This window comes from Microcebus murinus, chromosome 3, assembly GCF_040939455.1.
Source record: "Microcebus murinus isolate Inina chromosome 3, M.murinus_Inina_mat1.0, whole genome shotgun sequence".
In the NCBI taxonomy this organism is placed as follows: domain Eukaryota; kingdom Metazoa; phylum Chordata; class Mammalia; order Primates; family Cheirogaleidae; genus Microcebus; species Microcebus murinus.
In genome coordinates this window covers 113,010,162-113,030,017 of record NC_134106.1, presented here as the reverse complement: position 1 = coordinate 113,030,017, position 19,856 = coordinate 113,010,162, and the positions used below count along the sequence as shown (strand labels likewise).

At 41.7% G+C, this 19,856-nt stretch overlaps 1 protein-coding gene across 9 annotated transcripts in view; it reads right to left on the bottom strand.

The window, feature by feature from the left end:
- Window positions 1-19,856, bottom strand: part of WDR19 (WD repeat domain 19) — a 110,524-nt gene that overhangs the window by 7,847 nt on the left and 82,821 nt on the right. For 5 of the 9 annotated variants that reach the window (XM_076001182.1, XM_076001183.1, XM_076001185.1 and 2 more), the window contains 5 exons: window positions 19,748-19,829; window positions 17,490-17,640; window positions 14,996-15,119; window positions 14,172-14,248; window positions 13,689-13,775 (listed from right to left, as the gene is read on the bottom strand). In XM_076001182.1, the coding sequence (XP_075857297.1) occupies window positions 13,689-13,775; window positions 14,172-14,248; window positions 14,996-15,119; window positions 17,490-17,640; window positions 19,748-19,829 (521 nt within the window). Of the gene's footprint in view, window positions 1-13,688; window positions 13,814-14,171; window positions 14,249-14,995; window positions 15,120-17,489; window positions 17,641-19,747; window positions 19,830-19,856 lie in introns of those variants that run through there. The other 4 variants (XM_076001186.1, XM_012753901.2, XR_012918656.1 and 1 more) reach the window with 3 other exon arrangements.

The following is a 19,856-nucleotide window of genomic DNA, read 5'->3' as shown; positions in this document are numbered from 1 at the left end:
GGCCTTGCTAAATATCTAGATGTCCAGGTACAAGAAACTCAAAGGACTCCTGGGAGATTCAATGCAAACAGGAAGACACCAGAACATGCAGTAACTGGACTGACCAAAATATCCACTAAAGAGGCCCTTCTATGAGCTGTAAGGTGAAAGAAACAAGTAACATACAAAGGAAAGCCCATCCAAATATAGCCAGACTTCTCAACTGAAGCCTTACAAGCAAGGAGAGACTGGGGCCCCATTCTCACTCTTCTGAAACAGAATAATGCGCAGCCTAGAATCTTATTCCCTGCAAAATTACATTTTGTGTATGAAGAAGTAATAAAGACATTCTTAGATAAGCAAAGACTGAGGGAATTCACCAAGACCAGCCCTTCAAGAAGTACTCAAAACAGAGTTACACACGGATCAGCACAATAAACACTTACGAATATAAAACCACACAAAAGCTAAACATCAAAGGCCAGATACCACAATGGCTCAAGAGAGAAAACAAAGCAAAAAAGATCAACCCAATAGGATGAATAGAAATTTCCCCCACCTATTAGTTCTCTTAATAAAGGTTGGGTGCGGTGGCTCATGCCTGTAATCCTAGCACTCTGGGAGGCCGAGGCAGGAGGATCGTTCAAGGTCAGGAGTTCGAGACCAGCCTGAGCAAGAGCGAGACCCCGTCTCTACTATAAATAGAAAGAAATTAGTGGGACAACTAAAAATATATAGAAAAAATTAGCCAGGCATGGTGGACATGCCTGTAATCCCACCTACTCAGGAGGCTGAGGCAGGAGGATTGCTTGAGCCCAAGAGTTTGAGGTTGCTGTGAGCTAGGTTGACGCTATGGCACTGTAGCCCAGGCAACAGAGTGACACTCTGTCTGAATAAAAAAAAAAAAGAAAAGAAACATAGGCTGGCCGAATGGATAACAAAATAGAAGCTAAGTTATCTGCTGTCTTCAGGAATCACATCTAACCTGCAAGGATGCATTTAGACTCAAAGTAAAGGGGTGGAAATCAATATTTCAAGCAAACAGAAGCCAAAAGAAGGCTGGCATGGCTGTTTTGATTTCAGATAACTTAGTTTTTAAATCAATAAAAATAATGAAAGACACAAACGGTCACTATATAATGGTGAAGGTACAGTTCAACAAGAAGATGTACAATTCTAAATATGGATGCATCCAACTTAGGTGCACCCAGATTCATAAAGCAAACTCTACTTGATCTAAACAAATTGATAAACAGCAACACCATAATAGCTGGAGACTTCAACACCCCACTGGCAGTATAGGCCAGATCCTCCAAACAGATAATTGACACAGAAATAATGGACTTAAACAGAACTCTAGAACAAATGGGCCTGACTGATATTTACAGGACATTCTACCCCAAAACCACTGAATATACATTCTTCTAATCAGTTCATGGGACATTCTCTAAGATTGACCATATCTATAACAAAGGATATCTCAAAAAATTAAAAAAAGGACACAAAAGATATCTCAAAAGGACACAAAGAATATCTCAAAAAATTTAAAATTTATACCATGTATCTTCTAAGATCATAATGGAATAAAAGTAGAAATCAACCCTAACAGAAACTCTCATTTCTATACAAAGTCATGGAAACTAACCAACCTTCTGCTGAATGATTTTTTCATAAATGAGGAAATAAAGATGGAAATCAAAAGATTTTTTGAACTAAATGACAAAGGAGAGAAGTTATCAAAATATGTGGGACACAGCTAAAGCAGTCCTGAGAAGAAAGTTTATTTCCATAAATGTCTATATCCAAAAGACAGAAAGATCACAAATAGACAACCTAATGAATCGACTCAAAGAGCTGAAAAAAGAAGAACTGACCCCAAATCCAGCAGAAAAAGTGAAAAAAATAAGATCAAGTTAGAAATAAATGAAATTGACAATAAGAAAACTATATGGAAGATTAATACAACAAACAGTTGGTTCTTTGAAATATAAACAAAATTGACACGCCTTTGGCTAGACTAACAAAAAGCAGAAAAGAAAAATCTCCAATAAGCTCCATCAGGAAAAAAAAAAAGGTGAAATTACAACTGACTCCACGGAGATACAAGATATATCTATGAATACTACAAAAACCTTTATGCACACAAACTGGAAAATGTGGAGGAAATGGACAAATTTTTAGAAACACACAGACTCCCTAGGCTCAACCAGGAAGAAATAGAATTCCTGAACAGATCAATATCAAGTACTGAAATAGAAACAGCAATAAAAAACCTTCCTAAAGGCCGGGCGCGGTGGCTCACGCCTGTAATCCTAGCACTCTGGGAGGCCGAGGTGGGCGGATTGCTTGAGGTCAGGAGTTCGAAACCAGCCTGAGCAAGAGCGAGACCCCGTCTCTACTATAAAAATAGAAAGAAATTAATTGGCCAACTAATATATATATATATAAATTAGCCGGGCATGGTGGCACATGCCTGTAGTCCCAGCTACTCGGGAGGCTGAGGCAGGAGGATTACTCGAGCCCAGGAGTTTGAGGTTGCTGTGAGCTAGGCTGATGCCACGGCACTCACTATAGCCTGGGCAACAAGCGAGACTCTGTCTCAAAAAAAAAAAAAAAAAAAAAAAAAAATAACAAAAACCTTCCTAAAAAGAAAAGTCTTGGACCGGATGCCTTCACACCTGAATTTTATCACACCTACACAGAACTGGTGCCTATCCTGCAGATAGTACTCCACAACATTGAGAAGGATGGAATTCTCCCTAACACATTTTATAAAGCCAACATAACCCTGATACGAAACCCAGGAAAGGACGCAACAAAAAAAGAAAACTACAGACCAATATCCCTTATGAATATAGATGCAAAAATTCTCAAGAAAATCCTAGAAAACCAAATCCAGGTGCTTATCAATAAAATAATCCATCACGACCAAGTGGGCTTCATCCCAGAGATGCAGGGATGGTTCGACATATGCAAATCTATAAATGTAATACACCACATAAATAGAAGCGAAAACAAAGACCATATGATCTTCTCAATAGATGCAGAAAAAACATTTGACAAAATTCAACACCCTTTTATGATAAGAACGCAGCACAAAATAGGCACAGATGGGGCTTACCTAAAAATGATATAAGCCACATATGACAAACCCACAGCCAATATCATAATGAATGGGGAAAAACTGAAAGCATTCCCACTTAGAACTGGAACAAGACAAGGTTGCCCACTATCTCCACTTCTGTTCAACATAGTGCTGGAAGTCCTCGCTACAGCAATCAGACAAGGGAGTGGAATTAAGGGCATCCAAATGGGAGCAGAAGAGATCAAACTCTCACTCTTTGCTGATGACATTATACCTAGAAAAACCCAAGGATTCAACCATGAGACTCCTTGATCTGATAAATGAATTTGGTAAAGTCTCAGGATACAAAATCAATACACAGAAATCAGAGGCATTCATATACGCCAACAACAGTACAAGTGAGAACCAAATCAAAGACTCAATTCCCTTCAAAATAGCAACAAAGAAAATAAAGTACCTTGGAATATACTTAACTAAGGAGGTAAAAGACCTCTAGAGGGAGAACTGTGAAACACTGAAGAAGGAAATAGAAGAGGATGTAAACAGATGGAAGAATATACCATGCTCATGGGTTGGCAGAATCAACATTGTTAAAATGTCTATATTACCCAAAGTAATCTATAGATTCAATGCAATCCCTATGAAAATACCAACATCATTTTTTGCAGATATAGAAAAAATAATTTTGTGCTTTGTATGGAACCAGAGAAGACCCCAAATAGCAAAAGCAATCCTAGGCAAAAACAAAATGGGAGGTATCAATTTATCAGACTTCAAAGTATACTACAAGGCTATCGTTATTAAAACAGCTTAGTTTTGGCACAAGAATAGGGACATTGACCAGTGGAACAGAACTGAGAACCGAGATATAAAACCATCCGCATACAGCCATCTAATCTTTGACAAAGCAGACAAAAACATACACTGGGGAAAAGAAATAAATGGTGCGGGGAAAACTAGATAGCTACATGTAGAAGACTGAAATAGGATCCACACCTTTTACCTCTCACAAAAATCAACTCACGGTGGGTAACAGACTTAAACCTAAGGTTTGAAACTATTAGAATTTTAGAAGAAAATGCTGGAAAAACTCTTATAGATATTGGCTTAGTCAAAGAATTTATGAAGAAGACCCCATAGGCAATCACGGCAACAACAAAAATAAATAAATGATCAAATTAAAAAGCTTCTGCACAGTCAAAGAAACTGTCAAGAGAGCAAACAGACAATCTTCAGAATGGGAGAAAATTTTCACATGCTACACATCTGATAAAGGGCTGATAACTAGAATCTATATAGAACTCAGGAAAATCAGCAAGAAAAAAAATCAAACAACCCTATCAAAAAGTAGGCAAAAGACATGAAGAGAAACTTTCAAAGAAGACAGAATAATGGCCAAAAAACATGAAAAAATGATCAACATCTCTAATCATTAGGGAAATGCAAATCAAAACCACAATGAGATATCACTTATCTCCAGTGAGAATGGCCTTCATCAAAAAGTCCCAAAACAATAAAAGCTGGCGTGGATGCAGAGAGGAAGAGTCCTACACTGCTGATGGGACTGGAAACTAGTGCTACCTCTGTGGAAAGCAATATGGAGAGACCTTAAAGTGATACAAGTAGATCTATCATTGGATCCAGCAATCCCATCACTGGGCATCTATCCAAAAGAACAAAAGACATTCTATAAAAAAGACACCTGCACTCAAATGTTTATAACAGCATGATTCACAATTGCAAAGATGTGGAAATAACCTATATTCCAATCAATACATGAGTGGATTAATAAAATGTGGTATATGTATACCATGGAGTACTATTCAGCTGTAAAAAACAATGGTGATATAGCACCTCTTGTATTTTCCTGGATAGGGCTGGACCCCATTCTACTAAGTGAAGTATCTCAAGAATGGAAAAATAAGCACCACATGTACTCACCAGCAAATTGTTTTCACTGATCAACACTCAAGTGCACATATAGGAATAACATTCATTGGGTGTTGGGCAGGTGGGCGAGGAGGGCATGGGTATATATATACATAATGAGTGCAATGTGAACCATCTGGGGGATGGACACGCTTGAAGCTCTGACTTGGGGGGGTGCAAGGGCAACATATGTAACCTAAACATTTGTACCCCCATAATATGCTGAAATGAAATAATAAAAAAAAAGAAATGGGAAAGGACTTGCATATCTTCAGATACACAAATGGCCAAGAAGCACATGAAAGATGCTCATCATCATTAGTCTGAGAGACATACAAATCAAAACCAAAATAAAACACCACTTCACAGCACTAGGATGACTATACTCAAAAAGGCAGATAGCAGGTGTTGGCGAGGCTGTGGAGAAATTGGAACCCTCATAGAATGCTGGTGGGAATGTAAGAAGGTGCAGCTGCTGTGGAGAGTAGTTTGCAGTTTGGTCAAAGACCAGCAAAAAGGCCAGGGGGGCTGCAACATAGTAATCTGAGCTAGGCAGGAGCTGGTTACAGTTCCTAGAGAGTCTCGTTGGTTCTTTGCTTTTGCAGGTGCAACAAAAAGCCACCGAGAGAACCAGATATACTGGAGACAAAAGACTTGCTGATGAGGGGCGGTGTTACGGGGATATTTGTCCCCTCTAAATCTCATGTTGAACTGGATCTCCAAGGTGGAGGTGGGACTTAGTAGGAGGTATTTAGGTCATGCAGGTAGATCCCTAATAGGTGACTTGGTGCCCTCCCTGGGATATTAGTTCACATGAGAGCTGGTTGTTTAAAAGACCTGGCACCTCTCCCAGACCCTTGCTCCTCTCTCCACGTGATGCCTGCTCCTCTTCACCTTCTGCCACGAATGGAAGCTTCCTAAAGCCCTTACCAGAGCAGGTGCCACTGCCCCCTTCTTGTACAGCCCGCAGAACAGTCAGCCAAATAAGCCTCTTTTTAATAAATTGCTCAGCCTCAGGTATTCCTTGATAGCAATGCAAAACAGACTAGGACAGGGGTGAGTGTGAGGTGGATCAAGATAACATCTAGGGTTTCTTTCTGTCCTGTCCAACTGGTTGGATGCAGCTGCCATTTCCTGGGGGAGGCAAGATTGCGAGAGCAGGATGTGTGTTGGGCAGGTACCTAGACTTCGTTTAACCAGGTTAAGTTTGAGATGCTGTGTCAGGGAGTAATTAGTCTTACTTTTCCCTTTGTAAAAGAATATCCTGAGTTTTGGAGGGCTTTTTGGCTTCCCAACCAGAGACTATATTTCTCTGCCTCCCTTTGCATAATGTATGGCCACGTGAGTAAATTCTTGCCAATGGAATGAAGTGGAAAGGGTATGTATTGCTTACATATGACAAAAATGAGATTTCAAAAGAAAAAGAAATGGAGATTTTTTTGGTAAATCTTTGGAAGCCAAATTTTTACAATGTATTTTTCCCTGAATTATATCATAGAATCTAAAAAAAACCCCACTCCACTTCATTAGCTGGCTCTAGTTTTAGTAGCCTGATTAAAAAGAACTCCATGTGATTTGACAAAATAGGTTCTAGTTAGAATCCATGATGGTGCTTGGCCAAACAACTTTTTTTTTTTTTTTTTTTTTTTTTTTTAAAACAGAATCTCACTCTGTTGCCCGGGCTAGAGTGCCGAGATGTCAGCCTAGCTCACAGCAACCTCAAACTCCTGGGCTTAAGCAATCATCCTGACTCAACCTTCTGAGTAGCTGGGACTACAGGCATACGCCACTATGCCCGGCTAATTTTTTCTATATATTTTTAGTTGTCCCGCTAATTTCTATTTATAGTAGAGACGGGGTCTCTCTCTTGCTCAGGCTGGTCTCAAACTCCTGACCTTGAGCAATCCACCCGCCTTGGCCTCCCAGAGTGCTAGGGTTACAGGCGTGACCCACCATGCCCGGCCGGCCAAACAACTTTTATCACTATGGAGAGTATATACCTGCATTTTAGCATTTAAAAAAATACACCAGAAAACCCGAGGGGGTGGAGCAAGATGGCAGACGAATAACACCGCCAGACAGAGTGTCTCTGCAGAAAAGACAGATTCTAGCAGAAATTAGAGGAAAGAAGCAAGAAGACGAGCATACAGCGAACAAGGGCCGGAAGGAGGGGTACCTGAGACCCCGGGACACTCCACGGGAGGAGGCTGCGGAGGAGAACTGGAGGCTGAGACCGCCGGAGCAGCCCGGAGACCAGCGGCAAGGGTAGGTGGATTTGCTGTTTCCCCTCCCCTGCATTTGGGACTGCTGGTGGGCTCCCCAGCAGGTGAAGAGACCTGCGGACACCAGCCCAGAGACGGCCGCCGCCAGCCAGTGGTGAGCCTGTAGCAGACGTGGCACCAGGTTCCAAACTTACTCCGGGCACCCCCGTGTGCACAGACCCGAGCCGCACGGCAGGCGCCATATTGCCTCCTCCTCCCCACGGCTGCCCAGAGAGACAATACAGCCACCAGCCAGAGGCACCTCCAGGGAACGGAACCTTCCCTTTTGGGACCCTACAGCTGACTAAGGGGAACTCAGACTGTGAGCTCCCTAGCCGCCAGCCCTCCCAGGTGCTGCTGGCACGGTGATCCCAGGAGAACGGTGCCGACTCAGAGGCTGAGAGACACAGACACAGCTTGGGCTCCCTGTGGGTGAACTGGGACTGGAACTCCTCTCCCTGGTGGGGATACAGTTTGAACTCTGGGACCCAGAGGTCGGACCTGCAGACCAGATCCCTACACCGAGGGCTAGCATTGCCCGGGGCACAGAAGGGTTATACGTGAACAGCCTACTGAGGTGTGTGTGCCTCCAGGGGCGGATCAGCATCCTAGAGGGCGAACTTCCTCTCAGGAGGAGGCCGTGCGCCCAGCCCAGGTGGCGTTCCTGTGCAGGGAACCTCCTCACCGGCATCACAGTCCGGGGAGGCCTGGTGGCTTGTGGTCTGGCCTGCTGGCAGACGCCCAAGAGTAGCTGCAGAGTTGGGGAGGGTAGAAAGAAGCGAGGCCCGCTCCAGACGACGGGTCTCAGACAGCCCCACCCCCACACCCAGACTTTCTGGCTGAACCAGGCCATTCCAACCCCGCCCCGACAGCTTTCCCTGGAAGCAGAGAACAGAACTTTGACCCCTGCTAACTGCCTGAGGGCAGGCTTACCCAACCCAGCTCCGCCCAGAACAAGAGCTGATAACAGGACACAAAATCAACACCATAGCCTGTTCCTCCAAGCAAACGCCACCTACTGACAGGGACAGCATCTTGCACAGCCTTTCCACGGCACCCTCTGACTCAATATACAGGGAGTGGTCCAATCTCACCCACAGACACCACCTAATGCCTCAAAAACTAAACAAGGTGTGTGAATACCCAAACAATAACCTAAAGGAAAGAAACAACATCTGATCGACATGGGAAGAAATCAGCGAAAGAACTCAGGAAATATGAAGAACCAAACGGAAAACACACCCCCAAAGAGGAGCACCAGCCCCCTAGAAACGGACACCAACCAAAATCAGGCAACTAATATGACAGAAGAGGAATTTCATATGTGGATCATAAGAACACTCACCGAGCTGAAACAACAACTCAATAACCAACACAAAGAAACCACAAAAAGCCTCCAGGATATGGGAAAAGAAATAGACACAATGAAGAAAAGTGTAACCGAACTCCTGGAAATGAAGAATCAATTCAAGGAACTACAAAATACAGTGGAAAGTCTCAAGAACAGGGTAGATCAAACAGAAGAAAGAATCTCAGAGCTTGAAGATAACACCCTCCAATTAAATAAATCAGTCACAGAAATAGAGCAGAGAAACAAGAGAAAAGAGCAAAGCCTACAAGAGCTGTGGGATTATGTGAAGAAACCTAATGTGAGGGTCATAGGCTTACCAGAAGGGGAAGAAGACAACACTCAAGGGTTGGACAAGCTGTTTGAAGATATAATAAAGGAAAATTTCCCAGGCCTTGCTCAAAATCTTGATATACAAGTTCAAGAAGCTCAGAGGACCCCTGGGAGATTCAATGCAAACAGGAAGACATCACGACATGCAGTCATCAGACTGACCAAAGTATCAACTAAAGAGGCCCTTCTAAGAGCTGTAAGACAAAAGAAGCAAGTAACATACAAGGGAAAGCCAATTCGAATAACATCAGACTTCTCTAATGAGACTTTACAAGCAAGGAGAGACTGGGGCCCCATTCTCACTCTTTTGAAACAAAACAATGCCCAGCCTAGAATATTATTCCCTGCAAAACTAAGCTTCGTATATGAAGGAGAAATAAAAACATTCTCAGACAAGCAAAGGCTCAGAGAATTCACCAAGACAAGACCAGCCCTACAAGAAGTACTTAAAACAGCGTTACGCACGGAACGTCATAATAACCCACGAATATAAAAACAACCAAAACCCAAAGATATTAAAGGCCAGATATTACAATGGCTAAAGACAGAAATCATAGCAACAACATCCAACCCAACAGAATGAACAGTAATCTACCTTACCTATCAGTTCTCTCAATAAATGTGAATGGCTTAAACTCTCCACTCAAGAGACATAGGCTGGCTGAATGGATAAGAAAATACAGGCCAACTATATGCTGTCTTCAGGAAACACATCTAACCTGCAAGGATGCATATAGACTAAAAATAAAAGAGTGGAGATCAATATTCCAAGCAAATAGAATCCAAAAGAAGGCTGGTGTGGCAGTTCTAATTTCAGACGATTTAGTTTTTAAAGCAACAAAAGTAGTCAAAGACAAACAGGGTCATTATATAATGGTGAAGGGCACAGTTCAACAAGAACAGATAACAATTTTAAATATATATGCACCCAACTTAGGTGCACCCAGATTCATAAAGCAAACCTTACTGGAGCTAAGCAAATGGATTAATAGCAACTCCATAATCACCGGAGATTTCAACACCCCACTGACGGCACGAGACAGATCCTCCAAACAGAAAATTAACAAAGAAATAATGGACTTAAACAAAACTCTAGAACAATTGGGTCTGACTGACATTTACAGAACATTCTACCCAAAATCCACTGAATATACGTTCTTCTCATCAGCTCACGGGACATTCTCTAAGACTGACCATATCCTAGGACACAAAGAAAATCTCAAGAAATTTAAAAAAATAGAAATCATACCATGTACCTCCTCAGATCACAGTGGAATAAAAGTAGAAATCAACCCTAACAGAAACTCACATTTCTACACAAAAACGTGGAAATTAAACAACCTCCTACTAAATGATTACTTCATAAATGAAGAAATCAAGACAGAAATAAAAAAATTCTATGAAGAAAACGACAATGGAGAGACAAGTTATCAGCTCTTCTGGGACACAGCTAAAGCAGTTCTGAGAGGAAAGTTTATCTCCATAAATGCCTATAACCAAAAGACAAGAAGATCACAAATAGACAATCTAATGAAACGACTCAAAGAGCTGGAAAAAGAAGAGCAGACCAACCCCAAACCCAGCAGAAGAAGTGAAATCAACAAGATCAAATCAGAACTAAACGAAATTGAAAACAGGGAAGCTATTCAGGAGATTAATAAAACAAAAAGTTCGTTCTTTGAAAAAATAAACAAAATTGGCACACCATTGGCTAAGCTAACGAAAAGCAGAAAAGAGAAATCTCTAATAAGCTCCATCAGGAACAAAAAAGGAGATATCACAACTGATCCCAAAGAGATACAAGATACAATTTATGAATACTACAAAAATCTTTATGCACACAAACTGGAGAATGTGGAGGAAATGGACAAATTTCTAGAAACACACAGCCTCCGTAGGCTCAACCAGGAAGAAATAGATTCCCTGAACAGACCAATCTCAAGAGCTGAAATAGAAACAGCAATTAAAAATCTCCCTAAAAAGAAAAGTCCCGGTCCAGATGGCTTCACACCTGAATTTTACCACACTTACAAAGAAGAACTAGTACCTATCTTGCAGAAACTATTCCACAACATCGAGAAGAACGGAAACCTCCCTGACACTTTTTATGAAGCGAGTATTACTCTGATACCAAAACCAGGAAAGGATGCAACAAAAAAAGAAAACTACAGACAATATCCCTAATGAATATAGATGCAAAAATTTTCAACAAAATCTTAGCTAACCGAATCCAGACACTTATCAAAAAAATAATCCACCACGACCAAGTGGGCTTCATCCCAGGGATGCAGGGATGGTTCAACATATGTAAATCTATAAATGCAATTCACCACATAAACAGAAGCAAAAACAAAGACCACATGATTCTTTCAATAGATGCAGAAAAAGCTTTTGACAAAATTCAACACTCTTTCATGATACGAACACTTAATAGGCATAGAAGGGCCATACCTAAAAATGATACAAGCCATATATGACAGACCCATGGCCAACATCATACTGAATGGGGAAAAATTGAAATCATTCCCACTTAGCACTTGAACCAGACAAGGCTGCCCACTATCTCCACTTCTGTTCAACATAGTGCTGGAAGTCTTAGCTACAGCAATCAGACAGGAAAATGAAATCAAAGGTATCCAAATAGGGGCAGAAGAGATCAAACTTTCACTGTTTGCTGATGATATGATACTGTATCTAGAAAACCCCAAAGATTCAACCAAGAAAATCCTGGAACTGATCAATGAATTTAGTAAAGTCTCAGGATACAAAACCAATACACAGAAATCAGAGGCATTCATATATGCCAACAACAATCTAATTGGGAACCAAATCAAAGACTCAATTCCCTTCACAATAGCAACTAAGAAATTAAAGTACCTAGGAATATACTTAACCAAGGAGGTAAAAGACCTCTACAGGGAGAACTATGAAACACTGAGGAAGGAAATAGCAGAGGATGTAAACAGATGGAAATCCATACCATGCTCGTGGATCAGCAGACTCAACATCATCGAAATGTGTATACTACCCAAACTGATCTACAGATTCTACAATACCTATTAAAATGCCATCAGCATTCTTCACAGATATAGAAAAAATAATTTTATGCTTCATATCGAATCAAAGAAGACCCCGAATATCAAGAGCAATTCTAGGCAACAAAAACAAAATGGGAGGTATTAATATGCCAGATATCAAACTATACTATAAAGTTGTAGTAATTAAATCAATATGGTATTGGGACAAAAATAGGAATATTGACCAGTGGAACAGATCTGAGAATCCTGATATAAAACCATCCTCATATAGCCATCTAATCTTGGACAAAGCAGACAAAAACATATGCTGGGGAAAAGAATCCCTTTTCAATAAATGGTGCTGGGAAAACTGGATAGCCACCTGTAGAAGGCTAAAATAGGACCCACACCTTTCACCTCTCACAAAAACCAACTCACGCTGGATAACAAACTTAAACCTAAGGTATGAAACTATTAGAACTCTAGAGGAAAATGTTGGAAACACTCTCCTAGACATCAGCCTAGGCAAAGAGTTTATGAAGAAGTCCCCAAAGGCAGTCACAGCAGCAACAAAAATAAATAAATGGGACATGATCAAACTACAAAGCTTCTGCACAGCCAAAGAAATAGTCATGAAAGTAAACAGACAACCTACAGAATGGGAGAAAATTTTTGCATCCTACGCATCCAATAAGGGACTAATAACTAGAATACACTTAGAACTCATGAAAATCAGGAAGAAAAAAATCAAATGACCCCATTAAAAAGTGGGCAAAGGACTTGAACAGAAACTTTTCTAAAGAAGACAGAAGAATGGCCAACAAACATATGAAAAAATGCTCAACATCTCTAATCATCAGGGAAATGCAAATCTAAACCACAATGAGATATCACTTAACCCCAGTGAGAATGGCCTTTATCAAAAAATCTCCAAACAATAAATGCTGGCGTGGTTGCGGAGAGAGAGGAACACTCCTACACTGCTAGTGGGACTGCAAACTAGTTCAACCTCTGTGGAAAGCAATATGGAGATACCTTAAAGCGATACAAGTGAATCTACCATTTGATCCAGCAATCCCGTTGCTGGGCATCTACCCAAAAGATCCAATGACACTCTACAAAAAAGACACCTGCACTCGAATGTTTATAGCAGCACAATTCATAATTGCAAGGCTGTGGAAACAGCCCAAGTGCCCATCAATCCACGAATGGATTAATAAAATGTGGTACATGTATACCATGGAGTACTATTCAGCTCTAAGAAACAATGGTGACATAGCACATCTCATATTTTCCTGGTTAGAGCTGGAACCCATACTACTAAGTGAAGTATCCCAAGAATGGAAAAACAAGCACCAGATATATTCTCCAGCAAACTGGTATTAACTGAGTAGCACCTAAGTGGACACATAGGTACTACAGTAATAGGGTATTGGGCAGGTGGGCGGGGGGCGGGTATATAGATACATAATGAGTGAGATGTGCACCATCTGGGGGATGGTCATGATGGAGACTCAGACTTTTGGGGGGAAATGGGCATTTATTGAAACCTTAAAATCTGTACCCCCATAATATGCCGAAATAAAAAAAAAATACACCAAAGGTTTGTTGTCAGATTATTCAAGTCTGGCAAGTTACGTGATGCACAAAAAGGAGTCAATGCTGATATAAAGGGCTGTATTCATTCTGTGGTGGAATACACAGAATGGAAGGTGAGAGGCTGGTCCGGCACCTACCTGAATGTGCTGCTCACTGCTCCACCTCTGTTCGCAGGTACTGGGAACAGTCCAACAGCTTTTCCACTTGAGTGAAGTTTAATCTTTCTGAACACATAGGACATGTGCTTTCAGTGTTTAACATGCTGTTGGGGGGGGGTGGGTTAGAGAATGTAGAGTAAATTAAATATATCCTATTTCTTTTACCTTTGGGTTAATGTGAAAAACAAGTTACTTTCTATTCACACCTTTCAACATGTTCACACCTCTCTCGTGTTCATCATGCAATTTAAGAATTAGAAATATTTAGTCTCATGCAAGATCCTTTTTAAGGATAATGGTCTCAAAGGTCATAGAAAGTTCTTTCAAGACAATGATTTGGGTCTTTGCAGATCTTTGGGAACATGAACAAATATAAGTATACTTCAGAATAAAAGGGTGGTAGAATGGAAGGGCCCATTTTTAGATAAACCTGTGTGACTAAGGGGACTGAAACACACTCACATCTTCAATTCTGAGTAGAGAGCAGGGAAGTCACAATGTGGACACACTGTCCAATCATCTTTCAACATATGTCGACCCTAGAAATAGTACATTTAGGAGTGAAATTCATCTTCATTTCAAAAACTCCATTATTCAATTATAACAACTGAATTACAGTTAAAAGTCAGGCCTCTAAATTGTAAAATTAATGATATTTGACATGAGTAATTGACTAGAAAGATGATGGCATTAAAAGGACTAAAGCTAGATTTTACTTATCAGATTCATATTTAAAGGAAGAATAATCTTCAATTTTGTAACATCATTACCTCAATTTATTTTCCTTTAAAATAAAGCTTATATTAGCCCAGTAACAATCTGACATTTTAAAGTTTTCTGGTAATTGGTCTTGATATTATAATAAAAACTACCACTTATTAAGTATGACAGCATGCCAGGTATTATACTAAGGCTTCATATGTGTTAGGTCACCAATCTGTAGGTGATCTCAGTAGTAAGGTATTACTACAGATGAACGTAGCAAGGTAGGGCAAATTGCACCTGGTTATGTAGCCAATGGGTGCCAGAAAAAGAATTTGAGCTTAAGACTGTCTGAGCCCAAGTCTGTGCTACATTTGACAGTGCTTTCACTTAGATTATTATATGCTTTGAATATAACTTTCAATTTTGTTGACCATGAAATGAAATGACATGCTAAATGTTACAGGAAATTTGAAGGGTAAGATTATTTCAAAAGTGAAGACAATACTGACATACATCAAAAGTATTAAAAAGGGTCACAAATATGTATGCAAAGAAAGGGAAACTGTTATAAAGAAACTTACTGTTGCAATGCAGTAAGGGATGTTGTTTTTACATCCAGGACAGAGGAGTTCACACTCTGGGAGAAGAAATTCACAGAATGGACACGGAGTCGTGGCCTCTTCTGTCTCAGATGTATCGGGTCTCCTGTGAGGAAGAATCACGTTATTTAAAAAACACTTTACTTCATGTACCATGGAGGGCAAAGAGAAAGCTTATTTGGAAAACTAGGAACACATAGCACACCTACTTCTTCATGCTCAGACCCTGGGACTGAAGATGCTTACAAGCTCCCTGTCAGCCCTTGATCCAGCTCCAGGAAAGAGGAAGACTGAGGATTGGTCAGCGTCTAGGGGATTACACGGGCCACGTTTGGGACTTGGAGTTCTCAGCAACTAAATGGCAGAAGAAGTGAGAATTCTGTCTTCTCTCTTCCTGCGCCATTGGAGTGCTGAGCTTGCTGTTTTTCCTCAGTCTCTCCCTTTTGTGTAGGTGAAGTGGAAAAGGCTAACCACAGCACAGCAAAGTGCTGTCCAGCAGAACCTTCTGTGACAGCAGAAATGTTCTAATTTCTACTGTGCTGTGGTAGCCAGGAGCTACATGTGAGCCCTTGAAATATGGGTCATGTGAGGAACTAAGTTTTGCATTTTATTCCATTTTAATTAACTGAAATAGCCACATGTTGCTAACAGGTACCATATTGGACCACATAGCTATAAATTACTCATGCAGGGGGAGAGAATGACTGGCAGCTCTTTCAAGCCAGAGCCGAGGCCAGCGTGGTACTAAGCTGTAAATATTATCTTGCATTTTGTAGTTACTTTCTGCCTACCTCATTCTCCATGATAGCAAATATGTTGGGTCAGACTGACTTAGTCTGAAGCTACTTAGGTTTAAAAAATGGGATGTTCTGGTTGGGTGTGGTGGCTCACGCCTGTAATCCTAGCACTTTCAGAGGCTGAGGTGGGAGGATTGCTTGAGGCCAGCAGTTTAAGGCCAGTCCCTGTTCACATAGTGAGATCCCGTCTCTACAAAAATAAAATAAAATTAGCTGGGCATGGTGGCTTGTGCCTGTAGTCCTAGCTATTCAGAAGGCTGAGCCAGGGGGATTGCTTGAGCCCAGGAGTTCAGGTTGCAGTGAGCTGTGATCATGCCACTGTACTTTAGCCTGGGCCACAGAGTCAGCCCTCTTAAAACAAAAAAATAAGGAAAGGAGTGTTCCACATAGCCCTCTCCAGCTTAGAGTTCTCTGCCATGAGAGCTAGCCCAGAGCCCAGCTAGCAATGTGTTAACTTGCTTTCATCTCCCACTGCCAATTCAATCATCTCTCTTGGCTAAGGTCTAGACCAAGATTCAGGTAGAGCTGGGTCTCCTGGTTATAAACCCAAATGTCATCACTACTCTGAATAAGTGATAGTTTAAAATTACTACATGATTGCAATTAATTTTTCCTTTTGTAAATGCTAGTACTAATTTTTTGTAGTTTTCCTTTAGAAAAGCAGGCCATTTACTGCTTTCTGAGGTGAGGGCAAGCTTCTTATGTGCCTTTGGAGCTGCACAAGATTTGGAAATGAACTCTGCTGCCACTGGGCTGTGCTAATATGAAGGTTCTTACACTGAGAATATTCACTGTTTTATTCATCCCTTTGTGGCAGACACTGTTTGCTACCTACATAACAGCCATTTCTCTCCTCCTTCCTTGCCAACAGAACTTTGCTTCCACTTTGCAGCTAGAAGTACCGTGTGGCAGTACTGGCCACAGAGGTGAAAATGAAGTCCTGGGGATTGTGCCTTCCTAAATAAAAAGGCAAAGACTCTTTCAACCTTTAATTTCCCTCTTTCTTCCTGCCTTGAATGGGGACGTGATGTCTGGAGGTACAGCAGATGTCTTGCAACTATGAGGAGTAGCACTCTATGCAATGGATGGCAAAGCTGGAAGACAAAGGGATCTATACTTTGTGGCATCATGACACATAGCCCTGGACTGTGACACCTTGTGTATGAGTTGAATAAACACTGACTTGGCCAAGAAACTGTTAGGTTTTATGCTGCATGTAGCTGAACCCGATCCTAACTGTTGCCCCGTCCATTTTTTTATCGAGCCTGCACATTAACAGCTACACTTTTTTTTGAGACAGAGTCTCACTTTGTTGCCCAGGCTAGATTGAGTGCCATGGCGTCAGCCTAGCTCACAGCAACCTCAAACTCCTGGGCTCAAGCAATCCTGCTGCCTCAGCCTCCCGAGTAGCTGGGACTACAGGCATGTACCACCATGCCGGGCTGATTTTTTCTATATATATTAGTTGGCCAATGAATTTCTTTCTATTTGTAGTAGAGACTGGGTCTCGCTCTTGCTCAGGCTGGTTTTGAACTCCTGACCTCGAGCAATCCGCCCGCCTCGGCCTCCCAGAGTGCTAGGATTACAGGCATGAGCCACCGCGCCCGGCCAGCAGCTACACTTTTAAAAACACCTTTGAGAAATGTGCTTAGACAGCAGGCAGGACTCGCTGTGCCTACCTGACCATTGCCTCAATCTTCTTTTTGTATTTGGCATCTATTTTGTTGCGGTATTCAGGCCTCATCAACATAGCTGCAAAGCTGAAAGCAGAGTTCTTCAGGCCTGCCCTGTGACACTCGATCACAGTGGATGTGAGGATTGGTACAATGTCTGCAAGACAAAGGGGAGAGTGGTACGGCACGACAGAACGCCTGGCTCAGCAGGAACACAGGGTTACATCTCTCCAAAATCTGCTTTTTCTGTAAAGAACCAATGCATGCTGTAGAATGAGGAAATGGCAAGGCAGTGGAGTCAGGCTAACTGACTCCATCTGATGTCTTTCCCTTGATTATACCACATTTTGCCTTCGAACACCAGGGCCTGCACCCTTGGAGGCAACACTGTAGTAGTATCTTCCCACACCTGAGACGCATTTTTGCATCTGACAGAACTGACAAATGGGTTAGGGAGATTAATTATTTTATGCACCAACCTCTCCTCATGCATCTAAGTCATTCTTCAGGACAGATACTCAGAATTACTGGTTCAAAGAACATAACCTGTAAAAAGTACTTTTACCTGCCCCCACCAACAAAAGCTGCTTTCTAGCGAGGCCATACCAATTTCCATTCCCACCAGCAACCCTGAGAGTGCTTGTCCTATCCCACCCTTTGCCAGCATGGTATACAATTGTTTTAAAGTGTTTTTCATGTAACAAAAAAGAGTAAGTTTAGAGAACAGGGATTAGCAAATTATAACCGATGGGCCAAATCTGGTCCTTTGACTTTCTGTATGGCCTGTGAGTTAAGAAGGGGTTTACATTTTTGGCTGGGCGTGGTGGCTTACGCCTATAATCCTAGCACTCTGGGAGGCCGAGGTGGGAGGATCGCTCAAGGTCAGGAGTTCGAAACCAGCCCGAGGAAGAGTGAGACCCCCGTCTCTACTAAAAATAGAAAGAAATTAGCTGGACAACTAAAAATATATATAGAAAAAATTAGCCGGGCATGGTGGCGCATGCCTGTACTCCCAGCTACTCGGGAGGCTGAGGCAGGAGAATTGCTTGAGCCCAGGAGTTTGAGGTTGCTGTGAGCTAGGCTGACGCCACAGCACTCTAGCCCAGGCAACAGAGCGAGACTCTGTCTCAAAAAAAAAAAAAAAGAAAGAAAATTAAAGAAAAAAAACAAAAAGAAGAATGGTTTTTACATTTTTAAATGGTTGAAAGAAAATCAAAAGAATACTTTGTGACATGTTAAAATTATATGAGGCTCAAATTTCTGTGTCCAGAAATAAAGTTCTATTGGAACACAGTCACGTTCATTCGTTTATGTATTATTCATGACAAAGTGGCAGAGTCAAACAAAATACTTAACACCTCTGGCACTTTACAGAAAAAGTTTGCTGAGGCTGTCATAGAATGTGACAAATCATCTGAGAATGTTACAATTACTTGCTTTTTAGAATAATGGGGTTTTTTCTGGTATAATATTCTACTGTAGTTGAGAATATGGAGCCAGACTTTTGTAAGCTGACGTAATCTTGGGCAAAGGTTACTTCACTTCTTTTGCCCCAGTTGGCTTATCTGTAAAATAGGGAAAATAACAGTCCCCATGTGTGCAGGCTTGAGACTATTGTCCTTGGAAGGCCTGCTTGAACAGTTGGACCCTGGCTTGCATCTAGGAACTTGGATTTGGGGAAGGTTCCTGCTATTTTCAGAACTGATGAGAGTGGCTTACTGTGCCTAAGATCTTTGCACAAACAATGTGGTTATGCTGCACACTGGCTCTCTGGGAGTCTAGAGAACCGGGGACGTGCCAGGCAGAGGGTGCCTACGTGACCAGCCCCTAATAAAAGCCCTAGGTGATGAGTTTTTAACAAGCTTCCCATGTTGTCAAGTCATTCCTGGAGGAGCTGCTGAACGTGTCCTATGTGACTCCACCAGGAAAGGGGTCTTGGAAGTGCACGCCTGCGCCTGGGCTCCTTTGGACTTCACCCCACGTGCCTTTTCCTTTTGCTGACTTTGCTGGGTATCCTTTGGCTGTGGTAAATCTTAGCCTTGCGTGCTTGTGTTGAGTCTCGTGACTCCTAGTAAAGGATCATCGAACCTGGGGGTAGTCTTGGGGCCCCCAACATATTACTTCATGGGGTTGTTGTGAGGATTAAACGGGTTAATATACGCAGAGAGCTTAGAACAGGGGCTAGTGGAGTTAGTGAGCACAGATCTCCCAATGCTGTGCTGGCGTGGACTGCAGGTCATGAGCTCTCCTCACATAGTACTTACGTGATGGAAATTTGCTAATGTTGTTGGCCACCCGAATGAGCATGCGCGCCCCTTTCATGTGATCTCCATTTTTAACATGAATCTGAAATAAATGACACATTTTACTCAT